Below are 17,828 nucleotides of genomic sequence, written 5' to 3' on the forward strand. Positions count from 1 at the left end.
CAGTTTTTTAAAATATAAATTTAGTGTACCCAATTAATTTTTTCCAGTTAAGGGATAATTTAGCATGTCCAATCCACCTACCCTGCACATCTTTGGGTTGTGGAGGTGAAACCCACACAGACACGGGGAGAATGTGCAAACTCCACACGGACAGTGACCCAGAGCTGGGATCGAACCTGGGACCTCGGCGCCGTGAGGCTGCAGGGCTAACCCACTGCACCACCGTGCTACCCACTGCGCCACCGTGCTGCTCTCTGCAGGCACAGTTGAAAATTGTGCGACTCATGGAGGGCGATAGACACAAGAGGCCAGAGTCAGAGGAAAGGCGAATTTATTTAGGTGTTGTAGGGCAGGATGAGGTTTATGGGAAGTGTTTATACAGAAAGTGCTGTCAGCTTGGAGACACATATTGAATGGAGTGCCTGATGAATCGGTGCTTAAGCCTTAATTGTCTCTGAGTTAGCCAGTTTCAGGATTTTTGTCCCCATTTGTGGATGATACTAAAAATGGGGAGGAGGTGTCATTGTGTTTGACTAAATTACCTTGGAATTAGAGAGGAAACGCAGTATTCGGAAGTCGACAGAACTGGGGCAGGTGAAATGATATGAGTACAATGTCCTGCATGTTAGAAAGCAATTTGAGCTGTTTGAACTAGCTAGGAGAGAGATGCTGAAAGAGATTTGAAAGTGGCAGCAGACTCAACTCTGATGATGTTCACTAACTGCAGAACACCAAGTGAAAAAGCAAATCAGATAATGAGATCAAAAAAATTCACGCCTGAGGCTGTGATACTCAGTTGTACAGTGCTCTATCCAGGTTGTACCTTGAATACTATTTTAGTCTTGGAGGCACCAGGGAAATAAGCCAGCCCTGGAAGCCGGTTTGAGAAGGATTACAAAACTGATCTCTGCGGTCAGAGAGCTAAGTAATGGAAGGTTTACAGAGTATATAATAACGGTATTGGGTATACATTATAAAATCTATTATACCATTATTTCTAATGCAGTGTTTGTTTAATTCACAGGTTGCTTGTGATTTAAATGAAAGGTAACTTATTTTTAAATTCCATTATGTTTGATTTGGAGATCCTTTTCCATATCAATTGTCTTTTTGATAATGCACTCTTTGAACATTAGGAAGGTTTTATTTTTGTATCTGTAACCTCCTCCAGTCCTACAACCCTCCGCAAACGCTACTTTCTTTGATTCTAGTGCACTCCTTACTAAAGCTGCCATTACAAATGTATTTTTAAAAAAATCTAATTTAGGCTAGTAGTTGCAGCTCTTGCAGAGTTTTAAACTTTATTACGCTATCCCTTATTATCCTTTGGGCTACATTTTCAGAATAGTCCATTGCCTTTAAGCCACAAAGTTCAGGAATAAAACTGAATTATTCTAGATTTTGAACATTTAGGAGGAGAACGTAGTGTTCCCAGCTTTGAAATCTGACTGTGCTATCATGGGGTGGTTTCTGTAGCTTGACCTTTTTAAAGTTAGCTTATCATTTTTATTAGAACAGTGGCATATTTAAGTTTCACATTAGCTTTTAGTTAATGTTGCAATATCTTGCCTATTTTCGCCATACATGTACTTTGTTCCCCAAAGGGTAAAGAGCAACCTTGCTATCGTCCTCCCTACTTTAGAGAAGCATGATGAATTGACTGCTCTGCAACCACACCAGTTCCTTATAAAACCAGTGATGGATAGTGTCTCTGCACTCCAGCTGACCAAGGAAACAGCAAAACCTGATAGCACCACAGGTAAGCTTTCAGTTTTCAAAACATGTACTGCGCTCTCATACTTGATTCAGTATTTATAGTCTGTTCTTTGATCTCTGAGTCCTGGATTTGAATCTAGCCCTGAGTGACAAGTTGCAAGTCTTCTCTGTCTGCAAGCATCTCCTATGAATTGAGCATTGGAAACCTCTGTCCAAAGTGGAGGGAACGTAGAGCCATTTTCTCAGATCAGTGCCCAGGGGCAGTAATTTGTTATCATTTGTCAGATGGTTCATAAGTTCATACGGGCAGCACGGTAGCACAGTGGTTAGTATTGTTGCTTCACGGTGCCAGCGTCCCGGGTTCGATTCCCGGCTTGGGTCACTGTGCGGAGTTTGCACGTTCTCCTCGTGCCTGCGTGGGTTTCCTCCAGGTGCTCCAGTTTCTCCCCACGAGCCCCCAAAGACGTGCTGTTATGTGTATTGGACATTCTAAATTCTTCCTCCGTGTACCCGAATAGGTGCCAGAATGTGGTGACTAGAGACTTTTCACCGTAACTTCATTGCAGTGTTAATGTAAGCTGACTTGTGACAATAAAGATTATTATTAAAGATATAGGAGCAGAATTAGGCCATCGGCCATCAAGTCTGCTCCGCATTCAATCATGACTGATATGTTCCTCATCTGCTACCTACAATGCTACAGACCAATAGCTGGATTGCAAAATCAGCCAGAGCATTTCCTCCCTAGAACACATGATCTAGGAGCAGGAGTAGGCAATTTATCCTCCTGAGCCTAACTCCTTCAATGTGATCACGGCTGATCCTATCATGGCCTCAATGCCACTGTCCTGCCCTTCAACCCATTACCAATTAAAAATCTTTCTAACTCCTCCTTAAATTTACTCACTGTCCCTGCATCCACCACAGTCGGGGGTAGCGAATTCCATAGATTCACAACCCTTTGGGAGAAGTAGTTTCTCATCAAACCTGTTTAAATTTGCTACCTCTTAATCTAAGATTAGGACTTCTTGTTTTAGAATGCCCCACAAGAGGAAGCATCAGCTCCACCTCTGCCTCAATTTGATCGCCCCTCATTCTTCTAAACTCTAGAATAGGTCTAAACCAGAGGTGGGCAAACTACGGCCCGCGGGCCGCATGCGGCCCGCCAAAGGTCTTTATGCGGCCCACCAAGATCAAGTCATAAAAAATAAAAAAAAATTTAAAAATAAGGTTAATGGGGGGGGCTGTTGGGTTACTGGTATAGGGTGGATACGTTGACTTGAGTACGGTGATCATTGACACCTGATTTTAACAAACTGGTAAATGACTGCAGTCAGATGCATCATTCTCATTGACATTGTTCTGTTACTTACTGAGTTACTTTAGAACATAGAACAGTACAGCACAGAACAGGCCCTTCGGCCCTCGATGTTGTGCCGAGCAATGATCACCCTACTCAAACCCACGTACCCACCCTATACCCGTAACCCAACAACACCCCCCCCCCCCCCCCCCCCCGCCTTAACCTTACTTTTTAGGACACTACGGGCAATTTAGCATGGCCAATCCACCTAACCTGCACATCTTTGGACTGTGGGAGGAAACCGGAGCACCCGGAGGAAACCCACGCACACACGGGGAGGACGTGCAGACTCCGCACAGACAGTGACCCAGCCGGGAACCGAACCTGGGACCCTGGAGCTGTGAAGCATTTATGCTAACCGCCATGCTACCGTGCTGCCCCTTTGTTTTTCAAATAAATGTGTTTCATGTGAAGTTTCTACTTTAAAATATTAATTAATAAAAATTAATTGCTTTTTTTCTTTAAACTGAGTTACTTTGTTTTTCAAATAAATGTGTTTCATGTAAAGTTTCTACTTTAAAATATTAATTAATAAAAATTAATTGCTTTTTTTTCCCTTTAAAAACCTTTTATTTTGGCTATTTTAAATATTAATTATTTTACTTAATATACTATGCGGCCCTTCAAAATTGTGAATTTCTGAATGTGGCCCTTGCACGGAAAAGTTTGCCCACCCCTGGTTTAAACTGTTCAATCTCTCCTCATACAACAAACCCCTCATCTGAACTGCCTCCAATACCAATGCATCTTTCCACATATAAAGGGACCAAAACTGCAAATACTCCAGATGCGGTGCTACCAATGTCGTGTACAGTTGCAACAACACTTCCTTACCTTTAAACTCAATTCTTTTTGCTATAAATGCCAACATGCCATTTGTTTTGGTTGACATTAGAGCTGGATGAATTGTCACCTCCTCAGGTTGTAGGTAAAGCATGTTTATAGGACACAGAAGAGACAACTCTGCATTTTATTCCTGACCTGTGAGTGGGTGATGCTGGCACTGAGTACACAAAATGGATAATAAACCAAGTACACCAAAAATAAGATATATGATGTATCGACAGTGGTTTTGTTCTTTGATAATTGTTTTTCTGTTTAATATGTTGAATAACTGGAACAACTTGAAACCAATTTTTCATAACTTGACCATGACAAAACTGAGGACTAGTTTTGACTATCAAAACTAAAAATGCAGTGGTGCCATTCTGTTTTGTCATTATGATCCACATAACTCCAGTATGCCAGCTAATGCTGATGAAATATTATTTTATCATTCTTGGAGTTTACATTACTGTCCTCTGACTTCTCTTCAGTCTCTCTTACCCCTTTCCTGATATCAGTTCTCTTCAAAATCCCAGCATATTTCCCTGCTATTGATGCTGCCTAAAGTTATGGAAGCTGTTGTTAAAAATAATTTAGAGTACCCAATTTGTTTTATTTCCAATTAAGGGGCAATTTAGTGTGGCCAATCCGCCTATCCTGCACATCTTTAGGTTGTGGGGGCGAGACCCACGCAAACACGGGATGAATGTGCAAACTCCACACGGACAGTGACCCAGAGCCAGGATCGAACCTGGGACCTCGGTGCCATGAGGCAGCAGTGCTAACCACTGTACCACCGGGCTGCCCAAATGCTATTTCAAGACGTTAGTATCAGTTTGTGATCACCCTACATGACATTGAGCGGGACGTCAAAAGAGCAGAAATCTCCGTGGTTTATTATCCCCATGCTCTTTTGTTTATGGCAGAATGGATGTGATCAGTGAGTGATCCCCTGGATCTTGGAGAATCCTGCCAGTTGAAATGTCCTGGTCATTCAGATTCTTTCTTTTCCTTGTCAAGCTTAAAACTAAATACGGCTTCTGGTCAACAAAGTGATATGTGTATTTACTGCAGTACGCAAAGCATCAATGATTTACTTGATGCATCTGGGCTGACTAATGAATTTTGCAGTTGTGGCCTGTGGAAGTTTGTACGGCTTTGGGAGATTTAGATGCTGGACTTGATTCATTGCTAGTGTAAGCCATGTAGTTGAGGCTGATAGCAGGGCAGGTTACAACAGATGTCTCTGTGGTAAACCTAAGCCTGCGAAGGCTGAGCACACTTAAATCTGTTTGCATGGTTTAGTAGCTATGGGCACTTGGAGCCAGGTGCTTTCGATGGGTGCTTCAAGTTCTCTCCAGCTATTAAGGAAGCTCGGAGTGAATGAGGGTTGAATTTATACTTGAAGAAATGTCCTTATTAAAATTGGTTTTCTTTAGGGTTGTTGGAGTATGGCCGGGGGGTGGGTGGGTTGGCGCTGCCGAACTTTAGCAACTATTACTGGGTGGCAAATATAGCCATGATTAGGAAGTGGGTTGGGAGGGGGGGGGATCGATATGGGAGCGAGTAGAGGCAGCACCATGCAAGGGCAGAAGTCTGGGGGCATTGGTAACGGCACCTCTGCCGTTCTCACCGGCCCAATACTCCACAAGCCCGATGTAGTGGCGGCCTTGAGAGTCTGGGGACAGTGGAGGAAGCATATGAGAGTGGAGGGAGCATTGGTCTGGGGTCCAATTGGCAATAACGGAGGGGCCTCACGGTAGCATGGTGGTTAGCATCAATGCTTCACAGCTCCAGGGTCCCAGGTTCGATTCCCGGCTGGGTCACTGTCTGTGTGGAGTCTGCACGTCCTCCCCGTGTGTGCGTGGGTTTCCTCCGGGTGCTCCGGTTTCGTCCCACAGTCCAAAGATGTGCGGGTTAGGTGGATTGGCCATGCTAAATTGCCCATAGTGTAAGGTTAATGGGGGGATTGTTGGGTTACGGGTATACGGGTTACGTGGGTTTAAGTAGGGTGATCATTGCTCAGCACAACATCGAGGGCCGAAGGGCCTGTTCTGTGCTGTACTGTTCTATGTTCTATAACCATCGGTTTGTTCCGGGAAGGCTGGATGGGGAGTTTTGGAGAAGGCAGAGAGCAGGGATTGAGAGGATGGGGGATCTATTTATAGATGGGAGCTTCCCCTGTTTGAAGGATTTAGAGGAGAAGTTTGAACTGCCAGCAGGAAATGGATTCCGATATCTGCAGGTACGGGATTTTTTGCGAAGGCAGGTTTCGACCTTTCTGCTTCTACCGCCACGGAGGATACAGGACAGGGTAGTTTCCAGAACGGAGGTGGGAAAGGGGAAGGTTTCGGATATTTATAAAGGACTCATGGAGTCGGAGGAAACGCAGACAGAGGAGCTAAAGTGCAAATGGGAAGATGAGCTAGGGAGAGAGATCTTTAGAGAGATCTTTAAAGAAAACAACTGTTAGGGCAGCACGGTGGCACAGTGGTTAGCATTGCTGCCTCCGGCGCTGAGGACCCGGGTTCGAATGCCGGCCCTGGGTCACTGTCCGTGTGGAGTTTGCACATTCTCCCCGTGTCTGCGTGGGTTTCGCCCCCACAACCCAAAGATGTGCAGGTTAGGTGAATTGGCCACGCTAAATTGCCCCTTAATTGGAAAAAATAATTGGGTACTCTAAATTTATAAAAAAAGAAAAAAAAAGAAAACAACTGTCAGCAGAGGTTGGGGGGGAGGAGTTAGATTATTGTTTAGAGGAGGCGGGACTTGTGAGGGAAGGAGGCGGACTTTGCACTATGTTTATATTTGTATTTGTACTGTTTACTGTTATTATTATAAAATTATGAATGCCTTAAAAATTGTTTTTCAAAAAAACATTGGTTTCCATTACCTTAAATTGAATGTTTGGGTTACATTGCCACAAAGATTTATGACCAGCAAGTCCAGGAGTGAAGTTAAAAATATTATTGATTAGAAATAAAACAGGTACACAGGTCCTGGCAATACATATCTATCTGAAAGTAAGCTGTCAGTGAATGCTAAGAATAATAGATTGTACTTTCTATTTTTTTTCCCACAGTTCCTGGCAATACCGCAGGTGAACCATGCGCAGATAGTTACCGATTTAAAGCTACCTTGAAAATGTGGAAACAGCCCAAGGATTTAATAGAAGCAAAGTTTTCTGTAAGTTAGTTCAGCAGTTTCATAAAATCTCATCCAAGATTCCATGCAATAATTAGCTATTTTTTTCTAATGTTGAGCAATAATTTTAAAAGTAAATGTTGAGACTTTTTTTTAATTAAACAAACATCTTTCAGCCGGAAAATGTTGTTGAATTTGGCCATCGTGATCACCTTTGGTGTATTTCTGCAAAAGACGAATATCAGGACATGAGCCTGGAGGTAAGTTAGAACAGTTTGGATTTTTAGATGATTTGTTACATTAAGCTGCTACAGTTCAGATTTTTACAGAAGTGACATCTCTGTCATTACCTAACACTTGTTCATCTACGTAGCACTTGTCCCCTACAACACAGAAACTTTACCTTTTTGATTTTCTGCTGGAAGGCCTCAAGTGTAGAAGTTCAAGTTGGTTATGAAATTGACAGAAAGAAACAATGTAACACATTAATGTAACACTTTCATGTGCCCATGTTATTTCAAAATGTTTCACAGGGAATCTCTTCCCTAAACCACCTCTCACCTCTTTAAAACACTCCTTAAATTTGCCTGATAACATTCATCTTAAAGAGCTTTGGAGGTTTTACTGTGTGAATGGGATTAATTAAAAGCAAGTAGTTGTTGTTGTCGTCAGTTTTAAGATAGAAAATGTAACAGCCAATTCGTCCATAGTAAACATTCAAACAGGATTTACACCAATTAAAAGAACTGACAGGTGCAACTAGAGACTATGGGCCCGATTCTTCCAAAAAATTTCAAAGTTAACTTGTGGCTGGTTTTTCAGGGAGATTCCCAGTTCCCCACTCTTATTCAATGATACTTAGAATTTTTTTTCAGCACTGGGGGGCTGAACTCCAAGATCAGCCGCCATTTTGAAAGTGTGCCCCAATCTCTAAGTGAGCTTGTGGGTCCCCCCAACCCCCCCCCTCTCATATGGGCAATATTACCCCCCCCCCCCCAAACATAGACACTACCCCCCCCCCAAGGTTAAGACACCCTGCTATGGGATCCCTGGGGATCCCCCCCTCTTCAGGCTCCCCACAAGCCACCTTTCAGCACCCCCTTCCTTCTAGGAACTCCACCCATCACCCTCCCAACCTCCCAGAGGCCCCTACTTCCCTACCCTGCACTTCCCCACCCTCATTTTATGGGCATGACCCCCCCCCCCGGGCCCTTGGCAGTGCCATCCTGGCACTCAGGCACCCAGGCAGTGCTCCTGTTGGCTTGGTAGTGCCATCTGGGCACCTTGGCAGGCTGGCACTGTCAAGGGGGAGGGCCAGAGAGCCACCCTGCACTTTCTGTGACCGTCCTGGGGAGTCCGGCGGCCTGGGAGACCACCCACTGGGTTCTGTTCCGCGTGGCCCACGTTTGTTTGGAGCAGCACTGATTGGCATCCGGCTGCAGCCTCCCTGGGAAGGCCGAATAATCGAGGAAGACCAGTGGATCCTGCGAAGGTAAATGGTAAGTAGGTTTACGACCTACTTCCGCAAGTGTCATTTGGTCCTGCCCATTTGGGGCGGGGTTCCGACTGCGATGTCGCGCGGGGCTTCGGAGAATCCCGGGAGACGCGGAGCCAGTCGGGAGGTTCGCTGTAGGCCTTTCCCAGCGAGAGTCCAATGAGGCTGGAGATTGGCGCCCACTGGCCGCAATTAACTGGCCTCGTCTCGCCCGACTCGGATGCAACAAGGCTTTTCTCCTGAGAGGCCTCTCGAGAGATTTAACAGCCTGTTATGCCTCGCGAGATCTAATGAGATTTGTATATTCAAGTGCGAAGTTAGGCTCACTTGAATATGTTCGTGCTGGAGTTACACAATGCATGGGATCTAATGCCCGTGTCTCTGAGATCCCGAGCAAGCGCCATTTAGCACTGGACTCTACCAGCATGGACCGGGTGTACCGGCATTTGGTGGGATCTCCCAGGCATTCGGGGGCCCCTGGGTGATTGGTCGCTGGACGGTGTAGTACCCTGGCATTCTCAATGCCACCTGGGCACCATGGCACCACCAGCCTGACACCCTGGCAGTGCCACCCAAGCAGCCTGGCAGTGCCAGAGTTCCCTGGTGGCTCTGCCCCTGCTAGCCAGGCTGGCGGTGCCAAGGTGCCCGGATGGCATCTTACCCACACCGGGGATCGGAACCCTCATTGGTAAGTTGGTGCATTTGGAAGGGGTCGGAGGCCATGGTGGGGGTCTAGTGATCATTTAAAAAATGGCTGGCACCCTGATCTTTTCCTGCACTGGCAAGCAGAGCTTGTTAGTGCAGAAAATGGGACTAGGTGCAGCCTCGGTGGAACTCTCTGTCTCATTTCCATTTAATTGTACCCAGAAAGTTTGTCTTCTAAAATTCAGCACGGATTGCGATCAGTTAAGTCATGCTTAATTAGGGCAGCATGGTAGCATTGTAGGGCAGCACGGTAGTATTGTAGGGCAGCACAGTAGCATTGTAGGGCAGCACGGTAGCATTGTAGGGCAGCACGGTAGCATTGTGGATAGCACAATTGCTTCACAGCTCCAGGGTCCCAGGTTCAATTCCGGCTTGGGTCACTGTCTGTGCGGAGTCTGCACATCCTCCCCATGTGTGCGTGGGTTTCCTCCGGGTGCTCCGGTTTCCTCCCACAGTCCAAAGATGTGCAGGTTAGATGGATTGGCCATGATAAATTGCCCTTCGTGTCCAAAATTGCCCTTAGTGTTGGGTGGGGTTACTGGGTTATGGGATAGGGTGGAGGCGTTGACCTTGGGTAGGGTGCTCTTTCCAAGAGCCGGTGCAGACTCGATGGGCCGAATGGCCTCCTTCTGCACTGTAAATTCTATAAAGTAAGAGAACACTTCTAAGGATTAACAGAAAGAGTCGATTAAGTATTGCAGTAGACAGCATATTATATCCAATATACTTAGACTTAGAAAAGATGTTCAATCAACTACCAGATGGTATCCTCGTGACAAAGGTTAGAGAATATGGATTATGGGGAAATAAACCTGAAAAGCATATTGACTAAAAAATAATAAGCCAAACATAAGGATGAATGGTAGTTATTCACCTTGCAGGAATATCAAGGTTGGTGCTGGGACCATTATTATTCATTGTTTACATTTAATGATTTGAACTTTGAAGAAATAATTCAGTATCATAATTTGTAGGTAAAACTAAATTGGGGGCTACAACTAATACCTGGAAAGAATGAAATAAAATACAGGAAAACATTCAAAAACTTACACTGAGCAGTTAGGTGACAAACCTTCTTTAACACTATACATTATGGTAGGGAAATTTGAAACATCACCTCTACCGTGGAAAATAAGAAATTGACAGCGATAAAAGAGGAAATAAATCTAAGGATACTGGTGAACAAATCATTCACAGTAATATCACAGATCAGAGAATCATTACTGCAAAGAAGGAGGCCATTTGGCCCATTGTGTCCATGTTAGCTAATTAATCTTTTCTGCATCCTCTCTAAATTGTGGTGTCCAGAATACCATGCTCCATTTAAGGCCAAACCCGTGTTTTATAAAGTTTTGCCAGACCTTCCTTGTTCTGTATGCCTCTAATTATCAGTGGTTACTCTTTGCTTCACAGCGCCAGGGTCCCAGCTCCGATTCCCGGCTTGAGTCACTGTCCGTGCGGAGTCTGCACGTTCTCCCCGTATCTGCATGGGCTTCCTCTGGCTTCTCCAGTTTCCTCCCACAAGTCCCGAAAGACATGCTTGTTAGGTGAATTGGACATTCTGAATTCTCCCTCAGTGTACCCGAACAGGCACCTTAGTGTGGCGACTAGGTGATTTTCACAGGAATTTCATTGCAGTGTTACTGTAAGCTGCTTGTGACAATCATAAAGATTATTATATCATTACACAGCCTAGGATCTGTACATCTTGTATATCACTTCATACTTCTCTGCATTAAATATAATTTGCCACATGCCCACCCATTCCACCATTCTATGTCTTGTATCTCTATCCTCCTCACAGTTCACAAAACTTACAAGTTTTGTGTCATCTGAAAAGTTTGAAATTGTGCCCTACAGTCATTGATATTGATCAGGAGAAGCACTGGTCCAAGTTACCGGCCCCTGAGAAGCATCACTATGTACCTTCCTCCAGTCTGAAAAACAATGATTTCCTATTATGTGTTTCCTGTCACGCAGCCAACTTGACATCCATGTTGCCACTGACTCTTTTATTCTGTGGGCTGATAAGCCTGTGTATGGCACTTTTAACAAATGCCTTTGTGAAGTCTGTGCACACTACATCAACTACATTGGCCCCATCAACCCTTGCTGTTACCTCATCAAAAACTTAATTAAGTCAGTTAAACATAACTTTCCTTTAACAAATCAGTTCCAGTATTCTTTAATTAATCCACATTGCTTCAAATGGAGGTTAATTTTGTCCTGGATTACTGTTTCTCGAAGCTCTCCAAGGTTAAACTGACTGGCCTGCTAGGTTTATCTTCACATTTTTCTTTTGAATAAGTGTGTAACAGTTTGCAATTTGCCAGTCCACTGGCACCACTCCTATATTTAAGGGGGATTGGTAGATTATGGCCAGTGATTCTGCACTTTCCACCCTTATGTTCCTCAGTATCCTCCGATGCATCTGATCCAATCTTAGTTACTACTAAATCCAATAAGAAAAGAAAGAAACATTTTGTCACTCACAGTGTGGATAGAATGTGGAACTAGCTACCACAGGAAATAGCTTGGGTGCTTTCAAAATGAAAATGACAACCATTTTTTTTTCTAATGTTTTTCTAGGAACTGCGCTACAAACACTATCAATCCTCTAGAAAAGACTGGAACTGCTTTGTGGCTGAAGAATATTCTGATAACGAAAATGGTCCAGAGCCTTCAGTGTCTTCACTCTCTACAGAGGTGCTCAAAACACCTGAACAGCAGCCTCAAGCTAAACTGTTCAGTTTCGGTCAATCCATTAAAAAAGTAAAGAAGAAATTTCGGGGAAATAACTCGGGCAATTTAGAGTCGCGTTTGCCTTCTAGTTCAGGATCTGCCACCAGTATCCCAGCAGTTTCAAACTCTCAGATGTTGCTATCCAATAGTTCTGAAAAGTTGAAGCAAAAACAGGATACTGTTCCTTCATCAGCTCAATCTAAAACCACTTTGAGCATCACAAGCAGTGTTGGAAGCCTTGCAACAGCTGCAGCATCTCTTCCAGCTGCTCTGAGCTCATGTACAACAGTGACCGGCAATGAGAAAACAGCTGAATCTCAGCAAAAACCATTTCCCTCCAGTGCTAGTGGTGTCATGGTAGCCAATTGCTCCGGCTCACCATCCGCACATAAAAATTCCAGTATTTTCTCAAATTTTAGTACAGGTCCGGTTAATCCCGCAATCACTTCTGGCAGTTCACAGTTTGCCATGGCATCCAGTGCCTTTACATTAGGAAATACCTTAGCCACCAAAACAGGAAGTCAGCAACCTCTGCCAACATCAGCAAGCTTGGCGTTTGAGAAGCTCAATTCATGCTCCACTGCAAGTAATTCAACCAGTAGTTTAACTTCTGTGCTTCACTGCAAAACTACATGTGATCCACCTGGTACGCATTTAAACCATCAAAATGGCCAAGCAACCTGCCACACATCATCCGCTTGCAACAGCAAAGTACTTTCAGATTCGACTGGAACAGAAACCACTTTTCGCTCTGGCTATGTGACAGCACAAAGTTCACAAGAAAACTCACCGTTTGCGTTTCGTACTTCAGCACCTTTGGGCGATCAAGGCAAGTCGGCCCAATTATTTCCCCTTTTCAACCATGGAACTGAAAAATCGAAATTTCCATTCAACTTTATCCTCCACACAAAACCAGCAACCAAATCAAGTGAATCTTTAAGAAACCCGGAAAGTTTAACTTCTGTTACATATTCAGTTGTTGGAAGAGATGTGTTTAAGCCCTTTACCTTGGGCCAAGTATCCAGGGGTGACAATCCAAATGAGAGACAATTTTCACCAGCCACCAGCAGATCGACTACAGCGAGTCCTGATTGTAAATCAGATGATACAGGTATTGCCATGCCTGCTTTGTCTTTATTTGCTTCGCCACCATCAGTTTCAACCTCAAACCCAACACCATTTGAACAAAACTTCCTAACATCTCAAAGCAGCATTGTGCCTTTGAAATCTGTCACCAGTTCTGCTGAATCCCCCCATGTTTTTTTCGGGTCATATTCAACTGGTTCTAATTTTGTTGATTTTACAGCCGGCTTCAGTAAGGAACCCTCTTCAGCTGCCAGTCAGCTGCAGAGCACTGCTATAGCAGGCGATGTTACCAAAGTGAAGGAAATGTTACCCTCGGAGAGATCAATAAGTGGCGAACCAGTTGTTTTGAGAGGCTGGAAAAGTTTAGCCCCTGCCGCTACTTCAGTTGCTGCAGGCGATGTATCTGACCCCTTTACGTTCACCCAAGTATCCAGGAGTGATGTTCCAAATTTGAATGAAAAACCATTTTTATCAACAGTTGGTGGATTAACTTCACCAAGCTCTGGTTTTAAATTAAAATGTCCAGGTGTGGTCAGGTCTGCGCCATCCTTGCTTGCTTCGACGTTATTGGTTTCTGACTCCTCCAGTTCTTCCTCCTTTTCAATGCCACTTGTGCAAAACGTCTTGCCAACTCAAAGCAGAATAAAGCCTTTGAATCCTTTTGCGAGCTGCGCGGAGACCGCCCCTGTTTTCACCGGGACAAATTCAACTGACTCCAGTGATCTGGCTTGTACAACCAGTTTCAGTCGGGCCCCCTCCTCTACAGTCAGTCAGCAGCAGAGCACTGTTACACCAGCCGAAGTTAGTGAAGTGCATGAAGTCCGAACATCAGCAGTGCAACTAACGGCTGAGCCACCCAAACTTGACAGAGCACATCCATGCAGTTTGAAATGTGAGGATTTGACACCCGCAATAAGTCAACAACAGGGTTCTGATCAAGCATCATCCGATAGTGGTGGTGAGACCTGCGAACTGAAAGAAACGTCACTAGTGGAAATGTTAACTCCTAAGCCAGAACTATTTCACAGAACAGAATCTACTGGCTCTGCTTGTGTATATTTTAGACCAGTATTCGGCAATTATCTCTCTTCCGTCAGCCAACAGCAAACTCAAGTTGCGAGCATTGATGTTGCTATCAAAACCTGCAAAACTAAGGAAGCTTCAGCATTTGAAGTGCCCTTAAATAAGCAACTATCTGTAATTGAGAAAGGATCAGCTCCCCTTTTGCAACTTAATAATACAACATCTACATGTGAAAATCCTTTGGCGAGATTTAGTCATAATATAAATAAAGAAGGCAAAGAACCTCTCATTTTCAGATATAAAAGCAGCGATGTACAAGTATCACAAGTTTCTGAAAACCCAGGTCCTTCTAAAGTTGAACAGGGTTCAGCAGTCATCAATAACCAATGCCATGTGGAACATGAAGATAGTACAAGTGCTAAAGAGGACCCTTCTCATTGCACAAAGAGATGGACAAATACTGAAGCTCTAAACTTGTCAAACAAAGGAGATTCTGTATTTATTTCACAAACTGCTGAATCTTACAGCAGTAGTTTTTCAGAAGCTAACAATTGTAGAACAAAAGAAGATATGCAGAGAGCAGCAATAGGTCGCTCACTTTTCACTGCTCCCTTTGGAGTTTTTTGCCCAGTTTTTAAATTTGGTGCAAGTGATTTTCAGTTCAAATTGGATGCAAGTAACCTAGCAAATTCCACAGGACAACAGCAGAATAATAGAGGAGATTGTAAAGCTCTACACAAACCAATGTTCCCACTCCCTCCACCAGTTTATCATCCACTTGCAGGACAAGATGCAGAAAATGTTCTCTTCTCTAACAGAGCAAAGCTGTATTGCTTTGAAAGGACATCCTCGCAGTGGAAGGAGCGAGCGTTTGGAGAAATTAGAGTTTTAGAAAATAAAGTAACAAAGCTACCACGATTAGTAATGTGGAATGCCATTAATAAATGCTGTGCAAATCACTGGATCACAGGAGACCTGGAGCTGAAGCATCCAAAAACCAGCAATCACACCTGGACCTGGCGCGCACTGGATTATTCGGAAAATAAGCAGGCTCTTTTAGAGTTTGCCGTGCACTTTAAACTAAAAGAAATGGCTCAGGTGTTCAAGCAAGTTGTTGAGAGAGTGCAGAACACAACTGAGGTCTCTCGATTAGCAGAAAAAGTTCTGTGCTGTTCGGCAGAAAATGAAAAGATTGATCAAAATGGAGATGATAGTCCTACTCCACTTGTCGGAGCATTTGAATTGGAACATGAAGGACAGTTCCTGCGAGGTAAATCCCACAGAATGGTTTTCCATTATGTATCTTTTAATGCAGCATAACATTTCTCTGCAATGCGGAGCATACAGATTACTTCGATATCTTTATTTAGAAGAATTGGTGGTATGCTTATCCACGTTGTTGGTATTTTTAATTGCCACATACATTTATTGTTTTTCTTTAAGCAACTTTTAAAAAAATACTGTTGATCGCAGACTCTGTGAAATGCATTATGGAGCCGTCTAGTTACTTGGAGTTCAGACAATATTTGGGAGCAAACAAGAAAAAAAAAATTTTCAAACATATTTTTCATCCCATTAACTTTCTGTTGTCACGCTCCTCCTTTCTGGAAGTAACTCCCTGCTGCAGAACAGTGCCACACGTTTTGGCTACCTTATGGTACCTTATCCGGGTAACGATTGTTCACTTGCATGCTTCAGCAGGCAATTTGACTATGAAGTACTGGGTGGGATTTAACTAAATGCAAACAAAGTCCCATAGCGAGTGCGTTGAGCCACGTGTTTCCCGGTGTTCGAAGTGACGAGAAACACAACGCTATAAAATGACACTCGCGCCTGATAGAGGGCCTCAGCAGAGAATGCATGCGCGGCCAAGACCACACACAGCCTCGTTTTGTGTACTCAGGAGCTTCAAATTGTTAAATGGCATCCCGATCTCTGGAGCCCCCGAATCGACCCCCAGCCCCAACGCACTATGGAAGAATCCCCGCCCTGCATCACCCACGCACGGCACCCCCCCCCCCCCCCCCCCCCCCGGCCAGATCACCCACATGCAAAGGTGCCAGCTTGACACCATGGCACCGCCAGGGTGCCCAGGTGGCACCAGCAGTGCCTGGGTACCACCCTGCCCAAAGGGCATGTACGTGGGGACCTCTGATTCCCTGGCAGACCCCCAGGAGTGCCGTCCCGTTTGTTCTCCGTTTGTGGAGACCAGTGCTGAATGGGGTTCATCTGAGCTCTCCGAGATGAAAGACACACTTCGGGAATCTGCACATTAAAGTGAGACTAGCTGTCTCACTTTAACATGCAGATTTGCTAAAAACTGATCCCGGCCACGATGGGTGGCATTTACATCGCAGCGCCTCGCAAGATCGTGTTAGATTCTCTGGTCCCGCCTGCAGCGCACCCCGCCTGCGTGTTTCCCAGCAGCATGGGGTAATTTCAGTGGGAATGCCTATTGACAGTGGTGGGAACAGAGAATTCCACTGCCCGTGAGCGGTACCCCATCTCCCGCCGCCGGGAAACACGTGGGCCGGATGCCGGAGAGTCCCGCCCATTGTCTGATCTCAGCTTTTCGTAAAATAAAAGTACTGACAACGGTGGCACGTGGTGCAGTGGTTAGCGCTGGTACTGCGACGCTGAGGACACTGGTTCGAATCCCAGCCCTGGGTCACTATCTGTGTGGTGTTTGCACATTCTCTCCGTGTCTGCATGGGTCTCACCCGCCACACCCCAAAGATGTGCAGGTTAGGTGGATTGGCCACGCTAAATTGCCCTTTAATTGGGAAAAAAAAATAATTGGGTACTCTAAATTTATAAAAATAAATAAATAAAAATTATTGAACTTATTTGTAGCATCTACCACTGCTCAACTGAGGTGTGTTAATTGAGCAAAGATAGTTATTGACTCCTTGCCCTGTATTCTATTCTCTCGTGCTCAGTTAATCACTGGATAGACTCGATGAGGTATCGGGTGACCTGCAGAAAGGTTTATATTCATTGAGCGGGATTTTCTGATCCTGAGGCTAAGTGTTGACGCCGTCGTAAACACCATCGCGTTTCACGATGGCGTCAACAGGCCCCCAGGAGCAGCGATTCTGAGCCCTTCAGGAGGTCAGCACGGCACTGGAGCGACTCCCGGCGCTCCAGCTGCCGATACCGGCTTCAAATGTGCGCTGCAGGTCTGCGCATGCGCATTGCGACTGGCGCAAATGCGCACTGACTGGTGCGCATGCGCGGTGGCTTCCTTCTCCGCGTTGGCCCCGAGACAACATGGCATAGGGCTACAGGGGCTGGCGCGGAGCAAAAGAGGCCCCCAGCCCAAGAGGCCGGCCCACCAATTGGTAGGCCCCAATCGCGGGCCAAGCCACAGCGGAGGCACCCCCGGGGTCGGACCCCCTCCCCTTACCAGGCCGTCCCAGGAAGGATGCACGCCGAGGTCCTGCTGGGTAAGAGCACACGTGGATAGCGGCGGCATGACTTGGATTTTTTTTTTGCAGCCACTCAGCCCATCCCGGGCGGTGCATCGCCGGGGGGGGACTGGCGTCCGGAGAATCGGCGGACTGGCGTCCACAATTCACACCTTGCCTGCCGATTCTCTGGCTCGGCGTGGGCTGAGAGAATCCCGTCCATTGTTCCTGGGGATAAAGAGTGTGTCTTATTTTTCTTTTAATGCTGGTATGCAGGTGATAATTTTATGGCTGTCAGTCCTTTTATTTTGATTGAATTCAG

General features: G+C 45.2%; 1 protein-coding gene across 3 annotated transcripts in view; it reads left to right on the forward strand.

The window, feature by feature from the left end:
- Positions 1-17,828, forward strand: part of LOC119963276 (signaling mucin HKR1-like) — a 48,835-nt gene that overhangs the window by 13,205 nt on the left and 17,802 nt on the right. For 2 of the 3 annotated variants that reach the window (XM_038792131.1, XM_038792132.1), the window contains exons 4-8: positions 1,025-1,047; positions 1,605-1,759; positions 6,987-7,090; positions 7,225-7,308; positions 11,838-15,369. In XM_038792131.1, coding sequence (XP_038648059.1) covers positions 1,025-1,047; positions 1,605-1,759; positions 6,987-7,090; positions 7,225-7,308; positions 11,838-15,369 — 3,898 coding nt within the window. The remainder of the gene's footprint in view (positions 1-1,024; positions 1,048-1,604; positions 1,760-6,986; positions 7,091-7,224; positions 7,309-11,837; positions 15,370-17,828) is intronic. The other variant, XM_038792133.1, reaches the window with a different exon arrangement.

The sequence above is a fragment of the Scyliorhinus canicula genome, chromosome 3, assembly GCF_902713615.1.
Source record: "Scyliorhinus canicula chromosome 3, sScyCan1.1, whole genome shotgun sequence".
In the NCBI taxonomy this organism is placed as follows: domain Eukaryota; kingdom Metazoa; phylum Chordata; class Chondrichthyes; order Carcharhiniformes; family Scyliorhinidae; genus Scyliorhinus; species Scyliorhinus canicula.